The sequence below is a fragment of the Medicago truncatula genome, chromosome 7 (genome assembly GCF_003473485.1).
Source record: "Medicago truncatula cultivar Jemalong A17 chromosome 7, MtrunA17r5.0-ANR, whole genome shotgun sequence".
Taxonomy (NCBI): Eukaryota; Viridiplantae; Streptophyta; class Magnoliopsida; order Fabales; family Fabaceae; genus Medicago; species Medicago truncatula.
In genome coordinates, this window is record NC_053048.1 from 33,708,197 (window position 1) to 33,735,638 (window position 27,442).

At 32.0% G+C, this 27,442-nt stretch overlaps 3 protein-coding genes across 5 annotated transcripts; all 3 read left to right on the forward strand.

Moving 5' to 3' along the window:
* The first annotated feature begins 3,502 nt into the window (after nucleotides 1–3,502).
* Nucleotides 3,503–6,705, forward strand: LOC11435829 (WEB family protein At2g38370). The gene is made up of 2 exons (XM_003623522.4): nucleotides 3,503–3,829; nucleotides 4,959–6,705. The coding sequence occupies exons 1-2, from the start codon at nucleotides 3,626–3,628 to the stop codon at nucleotides 6,465–6,467; spliced, it is 1,713 nt and encodes a 570-aa protein (XP_003623570.1). The 5' UTR covers nucleotides 3,503–3,625; the 3' UTR covers nucleotides 6,468–6,705.
* Nucleotides 6,706–8,265: 1,560 nt separating this feature from the next.
* Nucleotides 8,266–13,699, forward strand: LOC11433621 (prosaposin). Of its 2 annotated transcripts, none has more exons than XM_024769557.2 (6): nucleotides 8,266–8,455; nucleotides 8,945–9,064; nucleotides 11,692–11,837; nucleotides 12,127–12,324; nucleotides 12,944–13,003; nucleotides 13,247–13,699. In XM_024769557.2, the coding sequence occupies exons 2-6, from the start codon at nucleotides 8,950–8,952 to the stop codon at nucleotides 13,454–13,456; spliced, it is 729 nt and encodes a 242-aa protein (XP_024625325.1). In that variant the 5' UTR covers nucleotides 8,266–8,455; nucleotides 8,945–8,949; the 3' UTR covers nucleotides 13,457–13,699. The 2 variants fall into 2 exon arrangements, with proteins under 2 accessions (XP_024625325.1, XP_003623571.2); XM_003623523.4 differs by having other exon boundaries at nucleotides 8,444–8,505.
* Nucleotides 13,700–23,251: 9,552 nt separating this feature from the next.
* Nucleotides 23,252–26,394, forward strand: LOC25498819 (CBL-interacting protein kinase 2). 2 transcript variants are annotated; one of them, XM_013593773.3, is made up of 2 exons: nucleotides 23,252–23,413; nucleotides 24,424–26,394. In XM_013593773.3, the coding sequence occupies exon 2, from the start codon at nucleotides 24,783–24,785 to the stop codon at nucleotides 26,169–26,171; it is 1,389 nt and encodes a 462-aa protein (XP_013449227.1). In that variant the 5' UTR covers nucleotides 23,252–23,413; nucleotides 24,424–24,782; the 3' UTR covers nucleotides 26,172–26,394. The 2 variants fall into 2 exon arrangements, with proteins under 2 accessions (XP_013449227.1, XP_024626152.1); XM_024770384.2 differs by having other exon boundaries at nucleotides 23,262–23,413; nucleotides 24,496–26,394.
* The last annotated feature ends 1,048 nt before the right edge of the window (nucleotides 26,395–27,442 follow it).

Here is a 27,442-nt window from a genome sequence, read left to right on the forward strand (position 1 = left end):
ACTTTCGTTCGGTGAGTGCTTGAGAGCGATCATTGAGTGTCTAAAGAGCAATCCTCTTTTACTGCTGCTCTTGGTAGAGTCCATTTGTGAATGTTATGGTCCAAATGATAAAATTGTGAGAATTTCTTTTTTCACCCACCAAGCCTCTCACAAGCCCTCCATGTTTTCAATTAAGTCATTGTTATTATCATCTAACTTATCATCTTCTTTTTCAAAGATTAAGGAGGAGTTGGCCAGGGAGTGCTCGATGGTTATTTCTAACATTCATTTGCAGGTTGATGTGACTGATCGATGGCCTTGGCTGCTCTATAGAAGTGGAGTGTACTTTGTGTGAGGGGTATACCATTATCTTACTAGCCCACAAATGCATCAAGCATGAGTGATTTCTAAGTTGATCTAGCATAAGGATGTCGCGTTGAATGTTTTTCCGTTTTTGCTTGACGCCTCATTCAAAACATGTTGTCTACCAAAGATAATTTAGGAAGCATACTTTCTTAGTTGATGAAGGTTATATTTGTGTTTCTGGATGTGGTGGGGTGGAATCGGTTCACCGTTTGTTTTTAACTTGTAATATTTTTGGTTTGCTATGGTACTTGTTCGTGATTGGGTGGGGGTCTCGGCAGTTGATCCAAATTCTATAGTAGATCATTTCCATCATTATGCTTATTTATCATGTGGTCCGCAAAAATAACAATCTTTTATGTGCTTATTGTGGCTTGCTACAGTTTGGGAGATTTGACATGAAAGAAATGATAGAATCTTTAATTATAAGGCAAAATTTATGTCTCACTTGTTGGATAAGGTCAAGTATTTATCAATGTGGTAGCTGAAGAAAAATATTGTAAATATTTCTATTGGGTTATTTTGGTGGTAGCAACGTCCTTTAGATTGTTTGGATACTAGTTAGATGTTTTTATTTTGTTTTTTCTTATTGGTGAAGTGTTGTTTTTGAACTTTGTTACTCTTCCTTGACACATCTTATGCTGAGACGAACATCTTTTATCGTCTAATATAAATTTCATTTTGGCTTGTTAAAAAAAATAATTAAGGATCCGAAACACTTAAATACCCCCCGCATCAAATTATAACGGTCATTTTTGCCGTTACAAATAATTGTCGCTTTAAATTATTAATGCATCATTTGTTATTTCCTCGCTCATACTTCCTTCGGTCACTATTATAAGCAAAACTTCACTTTTTAGATACATTGAATAATTAATGTATTGGTCTTAAAATGTGAAATTTTACTTATAATAATGACCGGATGAAATATATCATTGTTTATTGATTTTCACTTCATTTAACCAGTCTACTAACTATAATTAATAAATGTGTTTTAATAAATGATGATAATTTTATCATTGATAAACTAAGCATTTCCTTAAAAATTATGCACAATTCAAATATAACAATTAAATTGACAGGGAGCGACCACATTATTAAATAGTCATTGACCACCAAAATTGACACAATTTAAAAACATCCAGTTTTGTTTCTCTAGTTTTTACATTTTTCTTTTTGATTTAAAAAAAGCTAATAAAATTTAATTTAAATAATATATAGTTTTTTTTCTTCATAAAATTAATTAATATTTTGTCAAAAATATTAATTTGTATAAAATTAACGAATAAAATATTTATATTGTGATTATATGTAATCAAATTCATTAATATTTCATATTAAATATCAAAAGCAAGTATTACCTCACTGGTCTATTAATTTATCAGTCTATTCAAACATATATCAAATTGTTTACTTAAATACATTCATATAAAACAAACTAACATGTCATATCAGACAATGAAAATATCATACTATAAAAGATCGGTTGCAATTGAAAAATTCCACAATTACACACGGTTTTTCATTTAAGTCATTGAATAAAATTACAACTTTCTTAGGTCTTTGTGACATAAACCCATCCAAAGACCAAGAATAAAACAGTGGGAAAAGTTTTTTTTTTTTTGAGAGAAAAACAGTGGGAAAAGTTATTGCACCAAAACTGTGGAAAAAAAAAAGTATTACTTCTACAATATTTTTTAAGAAGAAAAAGTATATTTGGTAAAAAAAAAAAAAGGGAAGTAAAAGTATATTTAAATATTTTATTTTTACATATATATGGTAATAATTAGGTATTCCAATGGGCATATTGGGAAAATCCAATTTGAAACATTCACTTAAAAAACAGTAGTGTTGCCGTGTTGGTTTGAAACCTTGGAGTGTGCTCCTCTCTTCAAGGTATGAAGTTCGATTCTCCCTAATGCCAATTCGTGTGAGCTAGTTTAGCTTCTTTTTTTTGTAAAATTGAAGAAAAAATGTAAAGTGATGGAGGTCAAAGGCGAAGGATGGTGACCTTTGCCAGGTCGTGTGTATTTCCAATAAATCCTGTGTAGTGGGATAATGGAGCTCCGGCAAAGTCGTGGTGGAGCTCTAACATTGACTGCCGCCACCTCACAACCAACTTTTTTCTTTCAATTTTTTTGAAGAAAATATTAATTTTATCACTAAAATCAATAAAATTAATCATTCTTTAAGAACCATAAAAATATTTTAATATAAAATACAATCCAATTCTTTAAAATATCACATATTTTTTTTAAGAAATTAAAATGGGATATATTAACAACGACAGTGAGAGGTTCTCAGTACAAGGTGTACTAGAGAGTCCACCCCAAAAAACAAACAATCAAACAAAGTATTTTCACTTTAAAATTTCATATTAAATATAAAAAAGGAGTATCATCTCATTGATCTATTTTAACTTGTTAGGTGTGTTTGGTTTAACTTTTACACGAATTGATTTTGAATGAATTGATTATGTAAAACTGATTTTGGATAAAAAGAGTTGAATGTAAATTGATTTACGTTTGAATGTTTTTACATAAAAGTGGATTTAACAATAAATTTAAGGGTAAAATTAATCATAAAAGCCAAAGCTACAAATCTTAGCTTCAAGTAGAATCAATTCTACAAACAAAATCAAGTCTACTTTAAATCATTCAAACATCATAAAATCAATTCTACAACCTCTAGAATCACTTTTGACCATCTTGATTTGAAACCAAATACATGCTAATCTATTCAAACATAGATCAAATTTTTACTAAAATACATTCATATAAAATAATCAAAATGTCATATCAAATCATTGAGGATCCGTTGCAATTGAAAAATTCTACGATCACACACAGTTTTTAGTTTAAGTCATTGAATTAAATTACAACTTTGCGAGGCCTTGTGACATAAATTCATCCAAAGAGACCAAGAATAAAACTGTGGGAAAAAAATACTGCACCAAAACTGTGGGAAAAAAAGTAAGTAAAAGTATATTTAAACATTTTTAGAAAGTAAAAGTATATTTTGGTCAAAAAAAAAAAAAAGGAAATAAAAGTATATTTAAAAATATTTTTTTTACATATATATAGTACTAATAATTAAGTATTTCAATGGGCATATTGGGAAATCCAATTTGAAACGTTCACTTAAAACCTCTCCCACCATATCATTTTCCTTTTCACTACTACACTCACTCTGTTCTCAAACACTCCAACACGACACAACACAAAACCGAACCTATTCATTCTTGTCGTTTTCTTGTTCTCTCTTTTTTCAAATTCACTCGAAGATGGAAGCTGAAGTGATGAAAACGACGTCGTATCAAGCTGAACCGGGTTCATCTTCAAAGAACAACAAGAAAATGGATAGTTTCAGAACCGAGATTGACACTTCAGCTCCATTTGAATCTGTGAAAGAAGCTGTTAACCTCTTCGGTGGTGTTGGTTACTGGAAACCCTTTCACAATCTTCCATCTCTCACTTCTCATTCTAAGGTTCTCTCTCTCTCTCTCTCTCTATAATATATATATATATTGTTTGAACGATTAATATTTAATAGTGATTTGTTGCATTTTATGGACCTATTTGAAACTATTTATGTGATTATTAGGTGGCTTTGTTTTTTACTAGTTTGTTTCTTCATGTTTAGCTAATGCATTAGTATGATATAAAATTTTGTTGGTGTTATTTTGAGTGCTAGGGTTTGAATGATTAATAGGAACTACAATTAAGTTATGTGTGTGTGTGTATAAACATAGAGAAATGATGTTAGGACTATCAAAATTTTGATACCGAAATGTGTAAGACGTTGTCATTATAGTTCCTCAATGTATCAAATTTGCAAATACAAAAACAAGTGTCATTTTGTTTGTAATTTAGATGTCAAATACGGTGTCGTTTGAATTTTGTGTGTAATTTTAATATGCGTGTAATTTGTCACGTATGGTGTGTCTGTATTTTGATGTTCGGATAACAAAGTTGATTGTTTGTAGATGAAGAATGTTGGAAAATTTGGGAAGTAGGTAATTAATATTGTCCTCATTTATAGTTACATTGTCTGTGAAGGTTACTAGATACTATTCTATATATGTTAAATTAACATCAAAATTTTCCAACATTAGATTTCTTGTTTTTTTCCTTATCTACATCAAAATTAGATTTCTTGCCTAGTATGTATGTCACAGATGTATTTGTTTTCCCAAAATGAAACAATGTCAATTCTGCTCACAAAAAGATTTTAACTCAAGTTTTTCAACTCGTATCCTAAAGTATCAAAGAGGTATTCCAAACATATCAGTCATTATTTTGTTTTCAAAATTTCAGGGAATGCTTCTTTGATATGCATCTGAAAGTATTGGTTAAGATATGGGTACAACACTAATACTTCATTAATTTTGAGTATTTGCGCTTCATAGTACATTGTTCTTATAGAGGATTCACACAAACGAATAAAATTAGTTTATTATTTTCCATCACAGAGCTACATTGTCCTTCTACACCCCCATTTAAGACCAACTGTCATGAAAATCTGGCATAGCAACTCATTCTGTGTGTGATTTAACTTTTACAAAAATGTTCTCATTGAGCTATATAGTAAATTCTCAGCCTCTTGTTTGTTTGCAGCACCACATAGAAGAGCTTGACAGGGAGAAACTAGAGGAGCAGGCAAGAGCGTTGGAGAAAGAACTGATCCTAAAAGAAAGGGAAACTCTTGATGTGTTGAAAGAATTAGAAAAGACCAAAAGGCTTGTTGAAGATTTGAAATCAAAGCTGCAGAAGGAAGAATCTGAAACGATATTGAATCTCGGGATGAGTGTGTGTGATCAAAGGTTGATTGTAGAGGAGAAAGAAGTAAAGGAAAACCAATCGAGTCCGTCTGAGGTTCTTCAACCCATGAAGGAATGTTCTATGCCTTCCCGTGTATCTTCTCCAGACTTGATACTAATGGAATTGAAGCAGGCCAAGTTGAACCTAACCAAAACTACTCATGATATTGCCGATGTACGAGCTACTGTTGAATCTCTTAATAAGAAATTAGAGAAAGAAAGGATCTCACTAGAGAAAACCCGTGAGAGGTTTACTCAAAATTGTTCGAAAATGTCTTGTCTTGAAGAAGAGCTAAACCAAACCAGATTAAGACTACAAGTGGCAAAAGGTGCTGCTTCTGGAGATCCTTTAGATGTTACAACAGAACTCCATCGATTGAGTTCAGAGGCCGAGCGTTTCAGAAAAAAGAGAGAATCTGCAAAATCAGAAGTTTTAAAAGCACTGTCTGAGATTGAGCTGACAGAAGCTATGATAAAAACTGCCGAAATCAGGTTAGTTGCGGCAAGGAAAATGAAGCAAGCTTCTAGAGCTGCAGAAGCTGCTACCCTTGCAGAAATTAACGCATTGTCTAGCCATGAGGGTACACCAGAAGAGTGTATGCAGAAGCACGAGGAAATCACTCTTTCAGTTGAAGAGTATACTACTCTGACTCGTAAAGCTCGAGAGGCCGAGGAACAATCAAAGAAGAGAGTAGCAGATGCTATGCTTGAAGTTGATGAAGCAAATTCTTCGCAGATGGATGTTTTTAAAAGGGTAGAGGAAGCAACAGAAGAAGTTCAAACTTGCAAGAAGGCCCTTGAAGAAGCTCTACAAAGGGTAGAGGCTGCAGATAGAGGGAAGTTGGAAGTTGAAGAGGCTTTAAGGAAATGGCGATCTGACGGTCAAAAAAGGCGTTCTTCGACGAATAGCTGTATGAAGTTTAAAAACTCTGGTCCATCTGATCAAAGGAGAGATATTAGGCTACTTGATGTAAATGGATTGAATTTGGTAAACGATGAAGCGAAGCCTGTTTTAAGGCCAACTCTATCAATAGGACAAATACTGAGCAGGAAGCTGCTTATACCAGAAGAGTTTGAAGAACCGATGGTGCATGGAGAAATAGTCTCGGTGAAACAGAAGGTGTCATTAGGTCATATGCTTGGAAAACATGATGACAGTCCATTGTTTGATGAGCAAACTGAGAAAGAAAATGGTCAAAAGAAGCAGTTTTCTGCTAAGAGAAAGAAATTTGGGTTCGCAAGATTCTCACATCTTTTGTCAAAACAGCATAAAAAGAAGAAGAAACCAATGCTGAACTTGAGGTGAATAGATTATTTGATCAATTTTCTCTTCCATCTAGTCATGTCAAGAGCTAGACTCAAAAATAGCATCTCCTATTAGGCCTCATCACATTCCCTATGTGCTGTTTTTTATTTCACTCTTTTTAGAGAAACTGGAATGCATGGCTTTTATATTTTGATGTACTAAATATAGCATATAATTTATATGCTCAGTTATGTCACTCTGCATTTTGCTATACATTTTTTATGGTATTTAGGTTGCAGTCCCTGCTTTTATATTAACTTAGTTATGCTTGTGCAATTTCTTAACCTTATTGTAAGTAGTGTTATAATGTTCATTCTCTTATGTTTTCAAGGTGTGTTTGAAGAGCTTATTTATAATTTGAGTTTTATCTCATAAAGTAAACACTTATAAGTTTCCTTAAAATCTTATGAGTTTTAAGGAAAGTGTTGTTCTATGTAGAAAACTGAGAGCTTCTGTGTGGATTTGTTTCCTTAAAATCTTATGAATTTGATCTTAATTTTACATTAGATGAAACACCAATAATGTAGGCAATAGCATTCATGTATCAGAGAGGAATACTTCCTGCAATACAAGCAATCCATAATGTTGATTGGAGAATAAGAAGAATCAATTCACATCCCTTCGAAATGCACATTCTACATCTCATGGAAATCGTGTTTTGAGTGTAAGAATAATTGCATGAAATAATGCATTGAGTATGAATTAAATTAAACTAATAAGTATGAGAAAAGGGAACAACCATCCACAACAAACTAGTTTTACATCGACGTCCAATAAAAATTCAACATTTTACGGTTATTCTCAAATTGTCGTGACAATGTGAGCTTACATGACAATGTCGTGAGTTTTTATGTGTTGGTGTAAAACTATTTACATCGACAATGCTTCTCAACAAATATAGTAAATTGTACAAGAAATAAAAACTTGATACACTTCCGTCTCATTGTTTTGTTGAGTCATAGTTTCGATCAACCATTTCTAAATTCAAAAAATATGGTCCTTCAATATTAATATTTAAATTCTCTGAAATTTTATCATTGAATGTAAAGCTTATTTTACGACAAAATCCATTAGTACATGAAGTGACAATGCATGTGTATATCAATTTACACTTTTTATTTAGATTAGTAATTTGGATGTAAACAAGATGGTATGAGCCTTATTAGGTATTGTTGGTTTATACTATACAAATGATTTTCTTCCAAACTGCACGAATTAAGGAAATAACATATCAAATTGGACGGACCATAGACAAAAATGCTTCAAATAAGCTCCAAAATGCACCAACGAAGCTTCCTACTCCCGTATTCATAATATTTTTGTACATTACATCAAGAAAATCTTAGCATTCTAATTTCTAAAAATATCATTCCATTAACGTTATCATATAAACCAAGATCTCCCATAAAAAAATTAAATGAAGAAAAATGGTAGTTTGATAAATATAGTTACTAACATTACAGTACATTAACATCAAGAAAATATAATGGAGTTAATTAACATTCTTCTTCTTCTCAAATGGAGTACATATTTAGAATTACCGAAAATATAAAAGTGGAAATTCTAGTAGTGGTGTACCAAAAAGAAAAATAAATTCTAGTAGTGCTATGCTACATAATAAAGAAACTTTTCCAAAAGTTAAACTTATGATTAGGAAAAATGTGCCTTCCTTAATCCCTATGGCCACCCCTTTGTTGCTTAAGAATAAAGACTACTGTAGTAATGAGTTGTCTATTCACTTTCCTCTTTTAAATTTTCTTTCAAATATACTTTTATCAATATGACAATAGATTCAAGAGTGAGGTACACAATACCCTTCCACATTGAATAAATTCTCAATCTCTGAAAATGGAAAAAAGCATTGAATGGTAAGTGAAGTTAACAAACCAACCATCTTCCACTATCCCAACCTACACGCCACTCCAAGTCCTATAGGAAGGGAGGAATAATATTTCATTTCTCATTCTTTATAATCTCAAAAAATAAAGGTAATCCTTCTTCTTCCTCTCTTTGCCATGCAACTTTGAAATTTCATAAGGTAGTTTTGAAGTTTGAAAAACAAAAGAAAAATGTTATGGTCAAATATCTTTTGCTACATTGTTATGGTTCTATGTTTTAGCTTGAACTTGAACCTTTGATGCTGTGATATATTATTTAATTTAATTTAATTATCAGGAATTACATGCAAGGATGTTGTTGATAGACTGAGTTTTTCCACAGAAACATGGTGCATTTTTTTTGTTATTTTATAAAAAATAAATATTATTTGATTGATAATAAGCTATTTTTTCCCAAAATAATAATAATATATAGTTTTATATGCTATTTATTTCTTATTTATTTTTTTAGTTCATCTCAGGAAAATTTGGCATCTGTCTAAAAGTTTTCCTTTATAATTGCCCTGAGTTTTTTTTCACTAATGTCTGTTTTTTTCCTAGTAGAAAGTTGACATTTTCATCTTTAATTTTTTTATATAGGAACCATGGAAGGGAGAATTGGACTTTTGTTTATTGTGGTACTAGGTTTTGCTCTGGCTTGTGATGCAAGAGGACTTGCAAACCCTTGGAGCATCATTGCTGCAAACTCAGCCTCTTCTGGTAACATTGTTTACTGTTACTGATATCATTCTTGTTTGCAGTATTCTGAATCTTCTATTTATTAATGAATATTGGTGAAGGAGCAAAAGTTTAAGTAAATGCATTCTGTAATGTTCGAGCGCTTGCCCACTTATCAGTGAATATGAGTCGCATTCAACGAATAAGTAAGCTAAGGTTTGATTAAAATTAAGGCATAACAGTTTCTAAAATGAGATAAATGCCAAAAGAATCGGATGGAATATGGAATACTAATTAATAAGTCTTGGGGACATGTTATCTGCTGGTCCCATAAGATTCCTGCTATGGTGAGGTCCATGGAAGATTCAGATCCATTTTGAATATATTATAGGTAGTCTTACCTTGCATTTGCAAAAGGCTGATTTTACGACTCAAACCTTAGACCTTTCTAGTCACACGATAGGCCCCTACTTCAAATTCTCTCAGTAACAATAATGAGAATAAAATTAAGTATAAATGTATAATTGCTGATTTTGTCGGTCAATCATACGGCTAAGACAGTGACTTGATCAGTGTTGATTTAACAAAAACAAGAGAAAACAAACATAAGATGAGTTTTGAGGCATTGCTATGTATTTTTTTTTTTGTCGAACCATATTCGTGAGACGAGTAAGACTATGAGGGTATGAACTTCTACATATAAGTAGCAACAATTGTGTCACTGTCTCATTCTTGAGGATGAGTAATATTATGAGCTTCTGCGTATGAGGAGCAGCATCAATTGTTATTATATTTTCAAACCATTTTCAAACATAGGTTCCCCGTAAACCATACAAGACACTTCCCCACCTTAGACATCACTTTAAATCAAAGATAAGTGTGGGAAGTTTCTGATTTCTCTTTGTAGTTTAGAGTCATTAAAACATGATTTTGTAGGATACATTAATAAGTGATATATGTTACCAAACGTACAAAATTAATTGACATTGCTGTGGGTGTGCTATAAGTTATAGGCATGTCCTCACATTAGCTATCTATGACAGGCCAAACAGGGGTCTTAAAGTCTTCAATTACTGAACTGATAATATGACCTGTAAATCCACCACCTCCATACCTAAAACTGCTCGATGCATTCTTTAAGGACTTACAGGAAGTAAGATATGGATATTTCTTGTACTCTGTCTATGATTTGATAGACATGATGATATAGGAAATTTATGGGATGATTTTAAGTGACAGCAGATGGCCGTCGACAAACAAACCTGTGCAGTTTGGCCACCCTACACTGCAAGGACAGGGCGATGATATGCAAATATATCATGAATACAAGGGAATAGACAGTATTTCCCCCTTAGTTTATTATATTGTTTATATTGAATGATTTCGTATGAATAGTTGTTACATATTTATCTGAGAAACCTGGTCTTGATATTATAATCTGAACTCATGACCTGTCCACCATGTTATGACAGAAAACTGTTTCCTAGAGTTCCAGCTTGTGGCTTATATGGTTCTTGTTGTTAAGTTGGTTATGAATATAAGAACGCGTATGAGTATGGATGAGACTATCATAGTTGACTACTGTTAGTCCCAAGTACTATCAAGTTAAACTTATTTAGGCTTGATCACACACACACACACAAATATAGACGCTCATTCCTTAGACATTTACTGCAAAGTAAAGATCTGCATACCAATTATTAAGAAATCTACTTTTGCAGTTCATACATATGCATAACAACGTTTGTGAAGCCTTGTGTATTTAGTGTGATTTATTGATTATGATATACTAAGTATAAAAGGTACATTAATGCTTAGTATATACTGAGGGCAAACTCCTATATCATTCATGTAAATTGGATGCTATGAATTTATATATGGAAGATGCTTATTTGTACATTTGTTGAAAAAATAAAGGATAATTTAATAGTAAATATTGTAAAAGGAGAGAGTGAGACAGGAGTGCTAGTTGATGATGATAACAACATGATGGGGAGAAATGGAGAAACACATGAGAGATTCATTATGTCACATGAAGTTTAGATAATGGTTCGTGCTTTTAGAGGTGCAGTTTGTTTTCAGTATTTTGGTCTGTTCAGTCAAGAAAAGAGCAAGCGGCAGCGTCAGAGACCAATTTTGAAAACAAAGAATAACCAAACCTAGGAGGAAAATTCAGTAGGGACTAATTAACTAAAGAGCTACAATTTCATCAATAGATTTTTCCTATAAAATTTTCCGGTCAAATTCTGTAGTATAGGTGATAGATGCATAAAAAGTACTCTCTTGTTAACTTTCACTGTGTTTGGTAAATAGTTTAATTAAGTGCTTTGTACTCATAAGCTACTTTTGGGACCTTTATTATAAAAATATAAATCGAAAATAACTTATTGACATATAATAAGTTATTTTTTTTATAAGTGTATCCTAACACTAATATAGCTTTTATGTCATGAGATATACCAAACAAGCTATTATAAATGCTTCATTAGTACTAAACAAGCCAATTTGTCAATAAAATAAAACCGATATGAAAATCTTTGTTTTGTTATGTCATGAGACCATCACATGAAAATCTTTGATACTTGCAAGAATATTTCTATGTTAAATACATTTTGAAATGCAAATGCGGCATGCATAATTTATTTTGTTTACCTTTCTTCATACTGCAGAACTAGGCAGAATACCAGATGTGTGTGCACTTTGTGAGGAATATACTACCAAGGCACTTGATTATATAAATGAAAACAAGACTCAGAGTGAGATCATTGATATTCTTCATAATACTTGTCACCAGCTTCACACTTTTGAGAAGAAGGTTGGTCACCTTTTGTATCTTGTGTTTTGGTTTCGGTACTGTTATCAGTCATTGTGATAACCTATGTAGCACCAACACTTCAAATTGAAATCGTGCCCAATATCTGACATGTGTCAGCGTCAGACACTGACACATGTGATTGCATTCAGTTACTTCATTTTCTCAAATTATTAATGGTATCAGTGTATTCGTATCAGTGCCGTGTCTATCGCTGGTGTTTGTGTCAGTTACTTCATTTTCTCAAATTATTGAATCTTGATGAATTCATGTGTTTTTCTGAATTGTACAGTGCATCAACTTGGTGGACTATTATCTGCCACTTTTCTTCTCAGAAATGACCTCAGTTCAGCCTGGAGATTTCTGCAATAAGGTCAATCTCTGCCAGAACATTGCTAATATTTCCTTAAAAGTTCAAGAAAATACCTGCGAGTTTTGCGAAGAAACTGTTTCATCTCTATTGGATAAGATAAAAGATCCTGACACAGAGGTTAGTTATCTCATCTTGGTCCTATATAGTTTAAATTAGACTACCTTTTATCTAGTAAAGTCTATGTTTTGCTGCCAAATGAAAAGAAAATTTGATAATAATTAATATATCATATCAAAGTATATGTACTATATTTTAGTAGGAGCGAAAATATGTATCAAGTGGAAAAAGAAAGATATATGGGTGCGTTTGATTTGCTAAAAAATGAAGGACAGGACAGAACAACTCTAGTTGTCCAGTGTTTGATTTGTAAAACTGTTTCAGGTACATGACAAACTGGAGGCAAGGGACAGGACAAAATCTCATATTTTTGTCCCTCACCAAACCACAGCACAACTTTTTGTCCCACGTACAAGTTGTCTAAAATACCAAAATAGCATTTTGTCCCTAAAAAATCGTATAAAACAAAAAATTACTCAATGCCATAAAAAATTTGTCCTGTGCTGTTCTGCCTTGTGTTGTACTGTTCTATCTTGTCCTGTTCTGTCCAGTACTTTCTGTTTTGCAAACCAAACACACCATTGATTTTGGCCATTTTTGTTGACCCATTTATTCGCTTGATCGGAATTACATTTTGTGGAATGCAATGCTTACCTTTTTTTTCATTTTAAAATTTCAGCTGGAGATAATTGAGATACTACTGAAAGTGTGCAATTCAGTGGACAAGTTTGGGAGCAAGGTAAGAAAAATCTGAGAATTTTCCACAATTTTCTGATAATTCTATACTAATCGCACCTCCTAGAGAAACAAATTCTACTCCTACAATTATCTTCATATACTATAAGGAGTGATTTCAGACCTTGAAAAATGGTTGTCAATTGTATCGACTCGTATGAAATTTTGTAAATGTAATTTTCCTAATCAACCTTTTTTCTCATCGACTGATTTGGTTTTTTTCGTTACTCTCCCGAAATGTTTGCAGTGCAAGAAGATTGTTCTAGAGTATGGTCCCTTGGTATTTGAAAATGCAGAGAAATTCCTGGAGAAGACAGATATATGCACTGCATTACATGCTTGCAAGGAATCAACAGTAGTACTTGAAAAGTCCTTTCTTTCGGACCTCTTAAGTATCTTTTATGGAAACAATATTTTTATCAGAATGGTGCAATTGCTGAAGATTGCTCTATTTTGAGACACCACTAATGTAAAGTATTTTATACTATTGGCACATCATAAAAAATGTTAGTTTCTAAGAAGTGCTTGTGAGATAGTCAACCTTGTTTAATCCATTATTGAAGGCAACCTAAGTTAAATTTTCAAAGATGTTATCCATATATATATGCTTATGATGTTCATTTTGAAAGCACATGATATTGATACTTGTTTCAGAATGAATTTCCAATTACTGCTGTAAAAGTTTAAATATTTTTGCTCAGTCTTTTGTGTAATTTGAATGCTTTGCTCTTGTTGTGTCCTGCAGCTTGTATGATAGTGTTGTGTTGCAATTCTTTTAGTCCCAAACTAAAAGAAGTAACTTCTAAAAGTGATTCAAACTAAATTACTCTTGCATCAATAGCCAATAACCACTTGTGTTTGAAAAGAATAAGGCAGAATATTCTTAACTTTTAAGCAAAGAGAGAAATGAGAAGTGCTCACTGAAATCAATCTTGCTCCAATCCACACCAGTTTTAAACATCGAAAATGTCAAATCGGTTGCTAACATTAGCGACGTTTCCCTAATCAGTTTGGTCACAAACTTGTTTAATGACTGTTTTAGAGACCGATTATAAAATTTGGTCGCCAAATCAGGTTGCTATGGAGAGTGAGATGAGTCTGTCACTGAATTGATTGCTAAATAGTGAAATTTTAGTGATATATAGTCATAAAAAAAGAGTAGCCATGCTTTCTCTTCAAAAAACTAAGCCATGCTTTCTCAAAATATTAATTTAGTTGTAAGAGACTGCATGGTCACTTTAATTATGTCTTACTTTCTAGTATCTTGACAACTTTCTCCAATTTTTAAGATTTTCTGCCATTTCCTTTCAAATTTGTCATGCTTCCATCCGTATGTCTTGTTTATTAATAATTAATTATTAGTATTAATTGATACGTACAACTTGATTAAGACACATTCATGGTTATTATTTTAAAGAGTCCTTTTTTTTAGGGTGTTTTTTAAAGAGTTCTTATTTCCTTCAAATAAAATACAATTGAGTTATTTGAACTTGAGAATATAAATGTCATATGTGACATTGCATATTCGAATTGTTGTATATTGGGCTCCCTACCTTTGTGGTTGTGTTATTTGAACTTGAAAATATAAACATCAGAAGTGGAGAAATGTCATATTGGGGTCGAGAAGAGAGTGTTTTTGGTGAGAAGAGTAGCCATCAGAAGAGAGATTACAACAATTTTCAGGATCTTCCTTTTCACCGTTCGGATCATCAAAAAGAGTTCTTAGCATAGAGATATTTTCCTCTCACTAAAGCAGTATTCTTAGGATATTTTTCATATTTCTTGTTCTCATTTGTCAACTTTGTTGCTTTGGCTAGTTATTGGCCCTGGTTGTGCATCACCTTTTGAGACTCCCTTGTACCCACATTTAATTCTAGAGGAGCTATTCCATTTGTCTGGATGACTTGTTGTTTTTATTAGAGCTATTCGTTTAGCCGATTAATTATAGGGCTTGAGCCTTAAATATTGAGTCCGAATTTTTATAGGATTTTTTAGCCCGACCCTAAAAAACCTGGTACCCGTTAGGGCTATCCCATTAACCCACATAGAGAAAAAAAATCATATATATTATATATATTTTTTAAATAATTATTTATTTTTTTTGGAGCAAAAATAATTATTTACTTAGTTGATTATCAAAGTAAAAAATAAAAGTGAAAATTCATTGAATTTACACGCAAATATAAAAGTAATATAAAATTATATTTACTTGTTTCGTTATTTATAATTTTAAAGATCAAATATATAAATATTTATAACTATAAAGTACGTAATTTATTTAAAATTGTATTCCTCGCCATTTTAGTTTACGATGTTTGTACGAAAATGTTTACAATTTTTTTTTTTATGTCAGACGTTATTTAAACATATTAAAAATATTATTTATAACAAATTTTAAAGATTTTTTTTTCAAAAGTAATTTTTAACACGTGTCGGCCTGTGAGAGCAGGCTAGAGTAATACTTTTCAAACCCGTATTTCAACTGAGCTTTTGGGTTGTCCCAATAAAACCCAAAGTCCGTTAGGGCCGATCCTAAAAAGATCAGATAGTCCATTTTAACAGCTCTAATTTTTACCTTTACATTAAGTGGTTTTCCACGTTAAAATATAAGTGTTTATTTGTATCTTATTTGTTTTCATTGTTGTTGCTCCTTGTAGATTCTTTCTTACAAGTTTAAGAAATTTTTATTTCCGCTACACATAGATGTGTAACCATATATTTATGTGTTAATTTTCCATCACAAAAAATACACAAAAATCAAAAGACACATCGTCGACATCAAAATATTTAGGTCGACAAATCATTCTCAACAAATGTGTGGTACCACAAACTTGGGAATCAACTGCCATGAAATAGATTTTAAGATGTAGCACCAATACAATATTTCCAAGTGTCAAACAATTAACTGGAAACAAACGAGCTAGATAGTGATATCACACTACTTTGTTTTCCTCCTTTAATTTTCCTTCCTACAATACCCACTAGTTTTTTCTTGACCTATAAATGGATAATGGATTGGACAACAACATTACGTGTATAAATCCCCCTTCCTTAATTTCCAGGGACCACCTACATACATATGCAATGATATTTTCATACATTATAGTTGTGTAAATTGTGCTAGAATTAAGTTTAGGTTAAGAACAAAGAAAAATATCCAGTTAGGCATAACCTATGTATGGAGTTTGTGACATGTACATATCACGAGGCAACATCATTATTTTCAAGAATATGGTAGAGGCCTAGAGGGGACATTTTTTCTTTCATGTTTCATGATGTTTCATGCCTCCATCTTTAAGACTTTTTTAAAAAATAAATAAATAAATAAAATTCTTTCTCTCTTCTTTGCAATAAATGGTGGAGGTTTGATCGGATTCTTGTTTCATATAAGAGGATCTATTCCCTTCGAGACCATACCCATTAATGTGACATGCATATCAAAGAGACAATTTGATTTGAAATGTTCACCGTATATATATTACTCTCTCATTCTAATATGAGGCAATTGTCTAATTTTAACATGTGATTATCTCATCATCAAATGACTTGTCAATTTGATTATTATTCACATCTAAGTCTCCCTTCCATTCATATCTAGAAAAGGAAATAATTCAAACTCCTCTATATTGCTCCTTTTAACAAATAAAAATCTCAAGGGAAGTTTGTAATGATGAACGTGCTTTTATAAGAAAAGGTCATTTAGTTTGACTTTAGTTTACTTTGATGTACGCGGACCATCACGAATTCCTTATAAAAGGTGGATCAAAATATTATGTCTCATACTCATTTATCAATTAATCAAGTGATTGGATTCAAGTGGTTAGTTAATAAGTTCTTTTAAAAGACATCTCACTTGAAAGAATTTGAGTTCGATTCTAAAATAAATTTTTGCCAGAATTTACTTACCTCGTGGACAAACTCTTAATCACTAAGACATTCTTCCTTTAAAAATCAAAGGCTTAAAATAAAAAATATTACCTTCATATAAAAAAACACTGAGCTAAGGGACGAGGACTTGTAGATATTGGATTCAAACTCCAACAAATGAGAAACTAATGTATCAATTAATTACTAACATTTTTTGCCATCACAAGCCACTAGCTTAATTTCCATAAACGAATGCAACCATTAACAATGAAACCCAACTTTTGAAATTAATTATAAATATAGTAAAAAATAATAATTTGTAAACACGAGCAGCATCAATACTTTAATTCAAAACATAAAATTCAAAGTGATAAGTGATCAAACCCTATCCTGATACATGACGCGTACGTTAGCAACTATGCACTTTTTTAATTCATATTCTTCTTTTCTAACAAAAAAATCTGTAGAGACCAAAGAAATGAGAAGAAGAAACAAAATTGGTGTTGCCGGAAGAAATGAAATTTGAAAAGCTTAGCAAAGTGTTTATTTGCAACGTTAATGAGGATAACAATATAAATACAAAAAATTAGGAATCATTGAATAATCCCAATAAAATCATATTTATTAACCAACCCATATTTCAATTGGCACGGTAATACTTTGAAGATGATCAACATTCTTAAAATAGTTTGGTGTTTATTATTTTATTAAAAATGGTAGGTTTAATAGATAGAGTTGAGTTGAGTTTGCTCGTGGTCTTGATTTTAAGCAAAAGTAAAGGTTTCTAAAACTTTGTATTTACATTGATGTACTTATCCTTTTTTTTCCTGGTTTCCACAAATTCCCTTTGTTAGAGGTAAAGTATTGTTTGTGATATCATATAATAACGCTAAATATAGATGTCTCTTTCCTCTTACATATGAATATTGATTGATTCATTGCCTAAAAAAAGAATATCGATTCGTTGCCTAAAAAAAAAAAGAATATTGATTGAACATGTCGTGCTAATCTCCTTTTTTTGGGTAAGAATGGGTGCTTATCCTTAGGTTGCTCATCTTCTTGATTTGAACATTTACTCTATTTGATTTGATAGGTATATTTTTGTAAAATGGATTAGAATGCCTCGTAATATTTTAAGTAATGTATACATATTTTTACAAAATTATCTTAAATAATTATATTTAATTGTAAAATGGATTAGAATGCCTCGTAATATTTTAAGCAATAGAGTCTTAAAGGCTTGTTATGGTGAGGTTGGGGGGCGGCTGCAGGAGGGTCGTGGTAGACATGGTTCATCGTGGTGGAGGACGTTGTGTCGTATTTGGAGTGGGGTTGGTGAGGGAGTGGGTAATTGGTTTGAAGAAAACAATCGTCGAGTTGTAGGCAACGGTCACAATGCTTTATTCTAGTTCGATAACTGGCTTGGGGAAATGCCTTTGCGCTTAAAATTTCCTCGGCTCTTTGATCTGGCTGTGAATAAGGAGTGTTTGGGGGAGGAGATGACGAGACTAGGGTGGGCGGTCGGGGGGAGGGCATGGGTGTGGAGACGTCGCTTGTTGTCTTGGGAGGAGGATAGTGTGAGGGAGTGCACTTTACTGTTACATAACGTTGTTTTGCAGGTTAATGTCGATACTTGGCGATGAATTTTAGATCCTGCCCACGGATATTCAGTTCGGGAAGCCTACCCCTCCCTTACATCTTTTGGTGAGCAGGTGGATAAGAGCCTTGCTGATGATGTTTGGCATAGGTACATAGCTGCAAAAGTGTCTATGTTTGTGTGGCGTCTTCTTCGCAACAGACTTCCAACCAAGGACAATTTGTTGAGGCGAAGGATTATTCTTGTTAATGATGTTGCTTTTGCTTTTGGGTGTGGTGAATCGGAATCAGCAACTCACCTCTATTTGGAGTGCGAAATTACCAACAGTGTGTGGCATGTGCGAAAATGGCTATGCTCATCTACGGTGTACCTTTGTCAGTTGAGAGATCATTTCACACAGTTCTCTTTTATGGCCGGAATGCCGCGAAGTTCTCACTATGTTTTTAAAGTTATTTGGTTTGCTTGTATCTGGTTGATATGCGGGATCAAATCCTTCCGTCCTCATTGAGAAAATCAAACTGAATTCCTTTTTATGGCTGAAAGCTAAATGGCCGTCCTTTAATTTTTACTATCATGATTGGTGGCAACATCAGCTTCCTTGTATGAGTGTTCGCTTCTAATTTATTTTATCTATTTTGGTGGTGCCTCTCTTTTCATGGCACCTGACTGCTGTAACTCTTTGAGCGGTGTTTCTCCTTACCACATATTGTGCAGGAATTTGCACCATTGTTGTTAATAAATATATCATTTTGGTTTGTTCAAAAAAATATTTTAAGCAATGAATATATTAGTGTATAGAACAGATCGTGCATAATACAATGATATTTACAAAATTATCTTAAAAAATGATTTTTATAGTTCAATCTAATATATTTCATTTTTTGAAATAATTTTTTACTTATCTTTCATTAGTTAATACCGAAAAATCTTTGTTGATATTTTTAATTTGAAATTGTAAAAATAGATCAAAATTTTATCTCAGAAACTTATTATAAAAACTCTAATTGATCTGTCCAACCTATATGGATAAAGACTATCCAAAGCCATGTATTAGTGTTTATAGAGATATTTTCATGAAGTTAATCTTTTGTCTATTCATTCGTTTATATAGCATGTGATTAACTTCCATTTATATAATTTATAAAAAAAAAACTTTTTAGAGGCATAATTTATTAAGATGAATGATCCTAATGATATCATGATGTGAAATATACGATTATTCTTCACGGAACGTGCCAAATTTCGGTAATGTTGTTGTGATAAGATTGATGATATTCTCTTTTAAGAAACACAATGTTTTTGGGTACAAAAAGAAACTAAACAAATGTCCTTGATGTGAAGGGATAAGCTCTGATAATAGTGTTTCTGATTTGCATTGTTGTCGTTATTCTTATTCTTAATAAACTTCATTTCAGACTCGGATTAGTTTATTTATTTATTTTTAATTATCTAAAAGATAATAAGTATTCAATGCTATATTTAGTAGGACCTTGATTTGATGCTGTCTGTAGGTACAAGTATTCACGCAATCATACGGCACAAGTTGTTCGATCTAAAATTCAGCTTGGCATATTTTAATAGTAGAGTAAAAATTAAAATTATGATTTAGATTGGATCGTTACCGATGTTTTGACTGCATGATAACATTGATAGTAGAGAATCTTACTTCATTTAGTAGTGACTATTATTCACTATGATTTATCGAACACTCGTAATATGAATGTCCTCTCAAATGAGTTTTCTTTAAACGCAAAAAAAAAAAAAAAAAAAATAGAACCCTTACTTTATTTTGAACTTCTTACCATTCAGATGAACCTTATTTTTAATCCTATCTTACACGGGATGGGTATTTACTGAATATTAATATTTTTAATGGGTAGAAAATCACTTCATATATTAATATTTTATTGGGTAATTACAAATAGAAAACGGCATATTTCCACTTTTTCTATTATCTATTTTATATATATTTATATTATTCCTTTTTTATAATACAAAGAGACATAAGAAAAGTACAAATCAAACTTAGTTTGAGATATAGTCTAGATATGATATGATTAATTTAAAAAGTTATATCTATGGAATTGAGTTAAGCATAAAATGAAACAAAATTACAAAACATCTCACTAGTAATGAACAATGTTTTATTCGCCACATTTAAAAGATGATCACAACAACATGACTTGTTATCCATTTTGTCGGGTTTTTATGTTTGTCTTTTACATACCATCTACTAGGGGTGGATAACAAGTTGGGTTGGAGAGAGAATCAGACGACCCAATCTGCGAGTGGAGTTATGAGACCCAAACTCGGCCATTTTTAGGCTTCGGATTAGACGGGTCGCATGTTACTGTTTAGGCTAGTCATCGGTCCGATTTTGCGGGTTAGCCCATTTTAAGAATAAGAAAGTTTTGAGGACCAAATCGAAAACAAATAGGAAGAAAAAAAAACCAGTAACGTTTTTTCACACCTTCCTTTAGAAACAAAGAACAACAAATCCAAATCTTACATGTTCATATCTCATGTCCAAATCTCATATTTCAGAATGATAAAATAAAAACGCAAGCATGCTTGAAGCAATGGAACTTGAAAAAAAATGGGTTTGTAGTGTGCATAAAGAAAGAAGACCAACGAAAAACATCACTGAAACTTGGAAATAATTTTTAGTATTACTATTTTCTATAAGTAACCATAATTAGAACTCATAAATCATGATATCATTTTCAAATTATTTTAATGTTTGAATGTTGCATACAATTTTATTCAAACGAGTTAGGACCACCAGAATTCTCTTCTCTAGCGTAGAAAATGTAGTGTTAATGTCGGCCACAGAAAAAAAAAATTATGAAACAAATATTTAGCTTTAATGTAAAAAATCCCCCTAAACAGAAATTTATTTCACTATATTTAATTTCTTGTAAAAACAAATAATTCATATCAATAAAATGTATATGTGGTCTATATTTAAAAAGAAAACAGAAATAATGTATGGTTACCCTCTAGTGGGCAACAACAATAATACGTAACATCCTCTCAAAAAAAAAAACAATAATACGTAACATAAAACATGAACACCTGCGTTCAGCTGCTACGAGGCTTCAAATTATATGCAATGTGTCGATCCATGATTTGTTCTTTGTCGTGAATCACAAGATTGTGAAGTTTCATTGTTTGTTTTTGTCCCACCAATCAAACAAGCCTATTTTGTTGATTCTTCATTATTCCCCATCTTAATTAAATAGATAATTATATTATATTTACCCTTTTTTTGTTGAGTGATAATGAATCAATTTCATATTTTGCTTTGTGTTAGATAAATACTACTACATGATCGATGTGCATGATGAATAATATAAGCATAAAAAAATAAAATATATGTATATATTCTTTCTTTTTGGTGTGAAGCGTGTATCATTGACACGCAACTTAAGAACTTAATCTTTTGAATCGATAGAATCACGATTGGTGATAAAAAATTTCTCAAAATATTTAACATTGTTGCTGAATTCAAACTCATGATTTTTATTATTAAAAAAAGTACAATATGATGGCTAAATGGACGTTGAAGTTGCTCCTAATAAGTTGGCAAATTAGGTGAATAGTTTGTCCTTAATTAGATTAAACTTTGCTTCAAAGAATACTATAAAACTTGCTATAAAAAATATATATAAATTTTTTATTTAATGGAATCATATGGTTGTTGATATGCTTCCACTTTCAGTAATTTTATATAGTTTTGATGCTAAATATCTTTGAGCACTTGAATATTTTATGTCAACAAGATTACAGCTTCTGTTTTTAATATATTTTAAGTTTAAAAAGAACTCATCCTCATCTTTTCAACCTCATCTTATTTTAACTTTTTCAAAATGTGCTAGTATTTGAGTTTAATTTAGTGCATGTTTAGATCTTAGTTGTGTATAGTCTCATTTTCTTGCAATCTTTAATTGCTATTATGGATAAACTTTACTGTAAACATTATCTTTAATGTACTTAGAGCATATGTAATGGCAACGTGAAAGTTTAATAGAATAATGAACTCGTTCCTTATTTGTTTTATTCATTCGAGAAATTTGAGATGATAAAATTGACTATATAAATATTGTCAATATGGTTTCTTGCAATTTTCTCTCGAGTCAATTTAATTCTCGACAAAAATTAAATTCACATTAGTGTTTAATATTATTGTATGAAAGATAAATTAATCTTTTGACTCGTTATAATAGAAAAACTAGTTTATCTCTCATATCAATATGTTATGGATTAATGCGGTTTTTTTTTTTTTTTTGTGTCCGGGAAATAAATTGACACGATAAAAAGGGACCATATTGTGTCTTCAATCATAGTTTAATTAATTTATGGTGTGATTAAAAATTGTTAAGAAATTTATACTTTACTATGTATTTCATTAAAATTTAATAGGAATCTATTCTAATTACCTTGAATAATATCTGCATTTTTGTGAACTTGTTTTGGAAAACGAGTCAGAATGATTTGATACATTGACTCTTTAAATGAGAAAATGTCGACTAAAGAAAGCAAAACAATTTCTATAAATAACGTTAAGAAAATTTGAAATATTAGTAATATAGAATCAATTGCTTTTAATTTGGACTGATTTTGACGATACAAAAAATAATGTGAATAAATAATAATTAAAACTATACTTTTTTAAAAAAAAAAATCAGCAATATCTGGCTCTGACAGAAGTAAACGTCACTATCATAATTGCCAAGAAGTGAGAGCCCAAGGGTTATAAGAACAAGCAACTAACGCGTCCCTTGTTTTCTCATATTTTTCTCAACCAACCTTAAAACTACAAAACTTTTTCTCTCTATTCATTGCCACTTTTTTTCTTCTTAGTTACATTTTGCAGCTACTAACAAATGATTCAAACACTTTATCAGTTTTCTTCTTTGTTCTTCAGATCTTTGCTCTGCACCATATAAGGTAATTTTAAGTATTTTGCTTTCTTTTATTCATTTTTATGAAGCACAGACACACAGACATCGATGATAATATTTTTAAGTATGTTTGAATTGACGGTGAATTTGACATAATGATAGCATGTGACTTGGTGACAAAAACATGCATTTTTTAGCTTGAACAAAATCATATTGTTATTCAGAACGTGCACAATTGTGGTCTTGCATACAAATTTGTTGATAGTCATGTCAATCATAAAGTTTTTTTGTTTTTAACATTAACCTTAATTAACACATGTTTTGGTAAAGATTAGGGGCATGTGGAATTAATATGAAAATGAAAGTAGGTAGCTAGAATGGAAGATTATGATAGTTAGGTTATGAATATGTTTTGGTAAAGACTTATTCATCATTAACCTTTGTACGTATAAGCTTGTTGTGTCTATCTTCAATCCTGTTAGGTAATTAGGTTTTCCTTTCTTTCTCAAACTGATTCATGTCCCCAATTTTAAGAAAATCTGCACATCAATGAAGTATTGGTGTATGTATAATTTTTTTATGAACATGATTGCGTAGTAAATTTGCATACATATAGACACTGCTTGAATTGTATACGCATCGATCTAGATCTGCAGAACAATAATCAGAAAATATTGTTATTTTGCAAAAGGTTTCGTGTTCTTTCTGCTGTTTATGTTGATATTTGTACAGATAGTCTAATCAATGGAGAAATTCTGTACAGCTCTAGTCTCATTTTCAGTTAATTTATTCCAATAAGATTATAGTTTCTCATACACATTTTCTAAATTTATAGTAACGTATTAGATTTTTTAAAATTCTTGTATCCTTATCCATTCAACTTTTTGTTTTAGGCAGGGTGTTTATCTAATCGGCTGATTTTCTGATTGATTTAATCTGATTGCTTCGCCTAAGCGTTGGAACACCCTACTCTTAAATTTTGACAGATTATACTCTGTAGTTGTTCAAAGTTGTTTTCTTATAGCCTCTTTTCAATCTTTTTTTTTTCTTTTTCAGGTGTGCCTTTCATTACATGTTTTGCTTTTGAGCAATTGAAAATTAACCAGGTTCTGCATTATTGCTTTCTAGTGTCATTGCCAAAACCAGGGGATGCAGAAAGATGTGGTTCAAAGTGAAGAGTTCCTTCTCTGAGGTTAATGAGGTTGTAGCTCCATCTGAACTAACCTTTTTAATACTTGATGAGATTGGATATCTAGTTTACCACCAATATCTATTTTGTACTCATGTGCCTGAGGTAGCTAGAAGTCTCGGTAATTGCATAACGTCAAAACCCGATGTTTGTGAAGATGGTTGAGCTTTGAGCACTATATAATCTATAGTAGTAGTGTAGGTTGTAAGGAAAAAGTGTTGCCGAAATGGAACCGAAGGGAAGTGTGCTTATGCAAAGATATGAGATGGGAAGATTATTAGGCCAAGGAACGTTTGCGAAGGTCTACCATGCTAGGAACCTTATAACTGGCGTGAGTGTGGCCATTAAGGTAATTGATAAAGAAAAGGTTTATAAAGTTGGTATGGTTGATCAAATTAAGCGTGAAATTTCGGTTATGAGATTAGTCAGACACCCGAATGTGGTCGAGCTTTACGAGGTAATGGCTAGTAAAACCAAAATTTTCATTGTGATGGAGTATGCAAGAGGCGGTGAGCTTTTCCACAAAATAGCAAAAGGGAAGCTCAAGACAGATGTTGCTAGGAGATATTTCCAGCAGCTGGTTAGCGCAGTTGACTACTGCCACAGCAGGGGTGTGTATCATCGAGATTTGAAACCCGAAAATCTACTATTGGATGAAAATGAAAATTTGAAGGTTTCAGATTTTGGTTTGAGTACACTTTCTGAATCTAAGAGCCAAGATGGATTACTCCACACTACATGTGGTACGCCTGCGTATGTTGCTCCGGAAGTGATAAACCGAAAGGGTTACGAAGGGTGCAAAGCTGATATATGGTCGTGCGGAGTAATCTTGTATGTTCTATTGGCCGGTTATCTTCCATTCCATGATCAAAATCTGATGGAGATGTACAGGAAAATCGGTAAAGGGGAATTCAAATTTCCTAAATGGTTTGCACCCGAGGTTCGCCGGTTGTTGTCCAAAATATTGGATCCAAGTTTAAAGACTCGGATATCAATGGCCAAGATCATGGAAAATTCTTGGTTTAAAAAAGGATTAGAGAAACCTGTTGTCATCGAGACTGAAAACAACGAACTTACTTCTCTCCACGCTGAAGGAGTGTTTGAAGTATCCGAGAACGGTGGTGATTCTAATACGGAGACAAAACAACTACAGGCGAAGCCTTGCAACAACTTAAACGCCTTTGATATCATCTCCTTCTCATCTGGTTTTGATCTATCCGGTTTGTTCGAAGACACAATTCAAAAGAAAGAGATGCGGTTTACGTCTAACAAGCCTGCATCAACTATAATCTCTAAGTTGGAAGAGATTTGCAAGTGTCTTCAATTGAAAGTAAAGAAAAAAGATGGAGGTTTGTTAAAGTTGGAAGGATCAAAGGAAGGTAGGAAAGGGATTCTGAACATTGATGCAGAGATTTTCGAGATTACTCCTCACTTCCATCTTGTGGAACTTAAAAAGTCTGATGGTGATACAGTGGAGTATGAGAAGCTTTTGCAACAGGAGATTAGACCAGCACTTAAGGACATTGTGTGGAACTGGCAAGGAGAACAACCTCAGCAACTCCAACAGGAAGTAGTGCAAGAGGAGCAACAATCATCTCTTACTGATCAAATTTGAGGCTAATTTCAGAATCATTGTTGCATCACTAGGTTGTTGTATGTTCTGTATTTCCTTTGTGTGAACTTGATCAAGAGTTTAATTTAACAATACTCATAGAATAAGGTTCATAGTTTAATCTTTTTTATGTTTGTATGATACTTCAAAAATACTTGTATGGCTAAAGTGAAAATTGGACCATTTGGGCTTTTTGTTCATTTCCCTCACGATTATTCTTTACAAAGGTCAAAGTGTATCAATCTAGTTAAAACCCTGCTTATAGGATTAACTGAAAAATGCAAGTCATTTTTTTCAACTAGCCTTATTTGATTTGGTTGGCTCACGTGTCACACTTCTTTGCAGCAACGTATTATGTGGTAGCATAGCTAATTTAATCATTCATCACAATTCACAGAAGGCAGAAACCATAACATAAATACTTATATTTAATATTACTTTGCCTAAAGGTTTTTTGAAACTGTTCTGGTTTATATTATGCTTTCCATTTGGTCTGACATGTGATTAGAGATGAAGTTGGGTCAATTTTGTTTCTTTATGTTAACATGTGAAGTACACATAATCACTTATATTGATGTTGCGTTTTCATTTAATTAATTTTACTAATTCAAATTATGTGATTAACTTATGATAAAAGTTAATTTCAGTTTACTTAACTAAGAATCAAATTGGTTGATTCAATTTTAGGCGGGTAATACCAGCAGTGATGTGATCCGAAGCCGTGGTTTGATGATTAAATAATGAAACTTTGGCACTCATGTTATAGTGGAATTTCCACCTTTATTTTCTTTTGAGAAATGAAATGAATGTTTTGCAAGTTGTACTGTATTTTTAAGAGAACAAGTTATGGTGTGATTTTAAAATGTAATTCCTTACTGGTAAAACAATGTAGAATTCTTGGATTGTTTGGGCTTTATACCATGTCATGACTCATGTCAATATCACTTATAACTAACTTTAAAAAACTTCAGTGATAACTTCTAGTGAAACATACCCCGCACAACAAAACTGTGAGATAAGCAGTTGATATATTTGCAATTGCAATTTCATATATATGGAGAAGTGCTAACTACACTCTTTTAAACATTCACTCAAACACACATTCTTTAATTGGATGAAACAAATGTGTGTTCCATTATTTTATGTCGATTTCAGTTTTAAAGTGTGAGATCCACACTGATTTCACTCATTAAAAGAGAGAGCGTTTGAGTGACAATTGAAAAGAGGATGTTGATAGCATTCTTCAATGGACAAATATTTGTGATTTAGCTCAC

Coding starts and splice junctions, on each gene's coding strand:
- LOC25498819 (XM_013593773.3), top strand. CDS start 24,783: ATGGAACCGAAGGGAAGTGTGCTTATGCAAAGATATGAGATGGGAAGA.
- LOC11435829 (XM_003623522.4), top strand. CDS start 3,626: ATGGAAGCTGAAGTGATGAAAACGACGTCGTATCAAGCTGAACCGGGT. Junction 3,830..4,958: donor CTCTCACTTCTCATTCTAAG/GTTCTCTCTCTC, acceptor GTTTGTTTGCAG/CACCACATAGAAGAGCTTGA.
- LOC11433621 (XM_024769557.2), top strand. CDS start 8,950: ATGGAAGGGAGAATTGGACTTTTGTTTATTGTGGTACTAGGTTTTGCT. Junction 11,838..12,126: donor TTCACACTTTTGAGAAGAAG/GTTGGTCACCTT, acceptor TGAATTGTACAG/TGCATCAACTTGGTGGACTA. Junction 12,325..12,943: donor TAAAAGATCCTGACACAGAG/GTTAGTTATCTC, acceptor TTAAAATTTCAG/CTGGAGATAATTGAGATACT.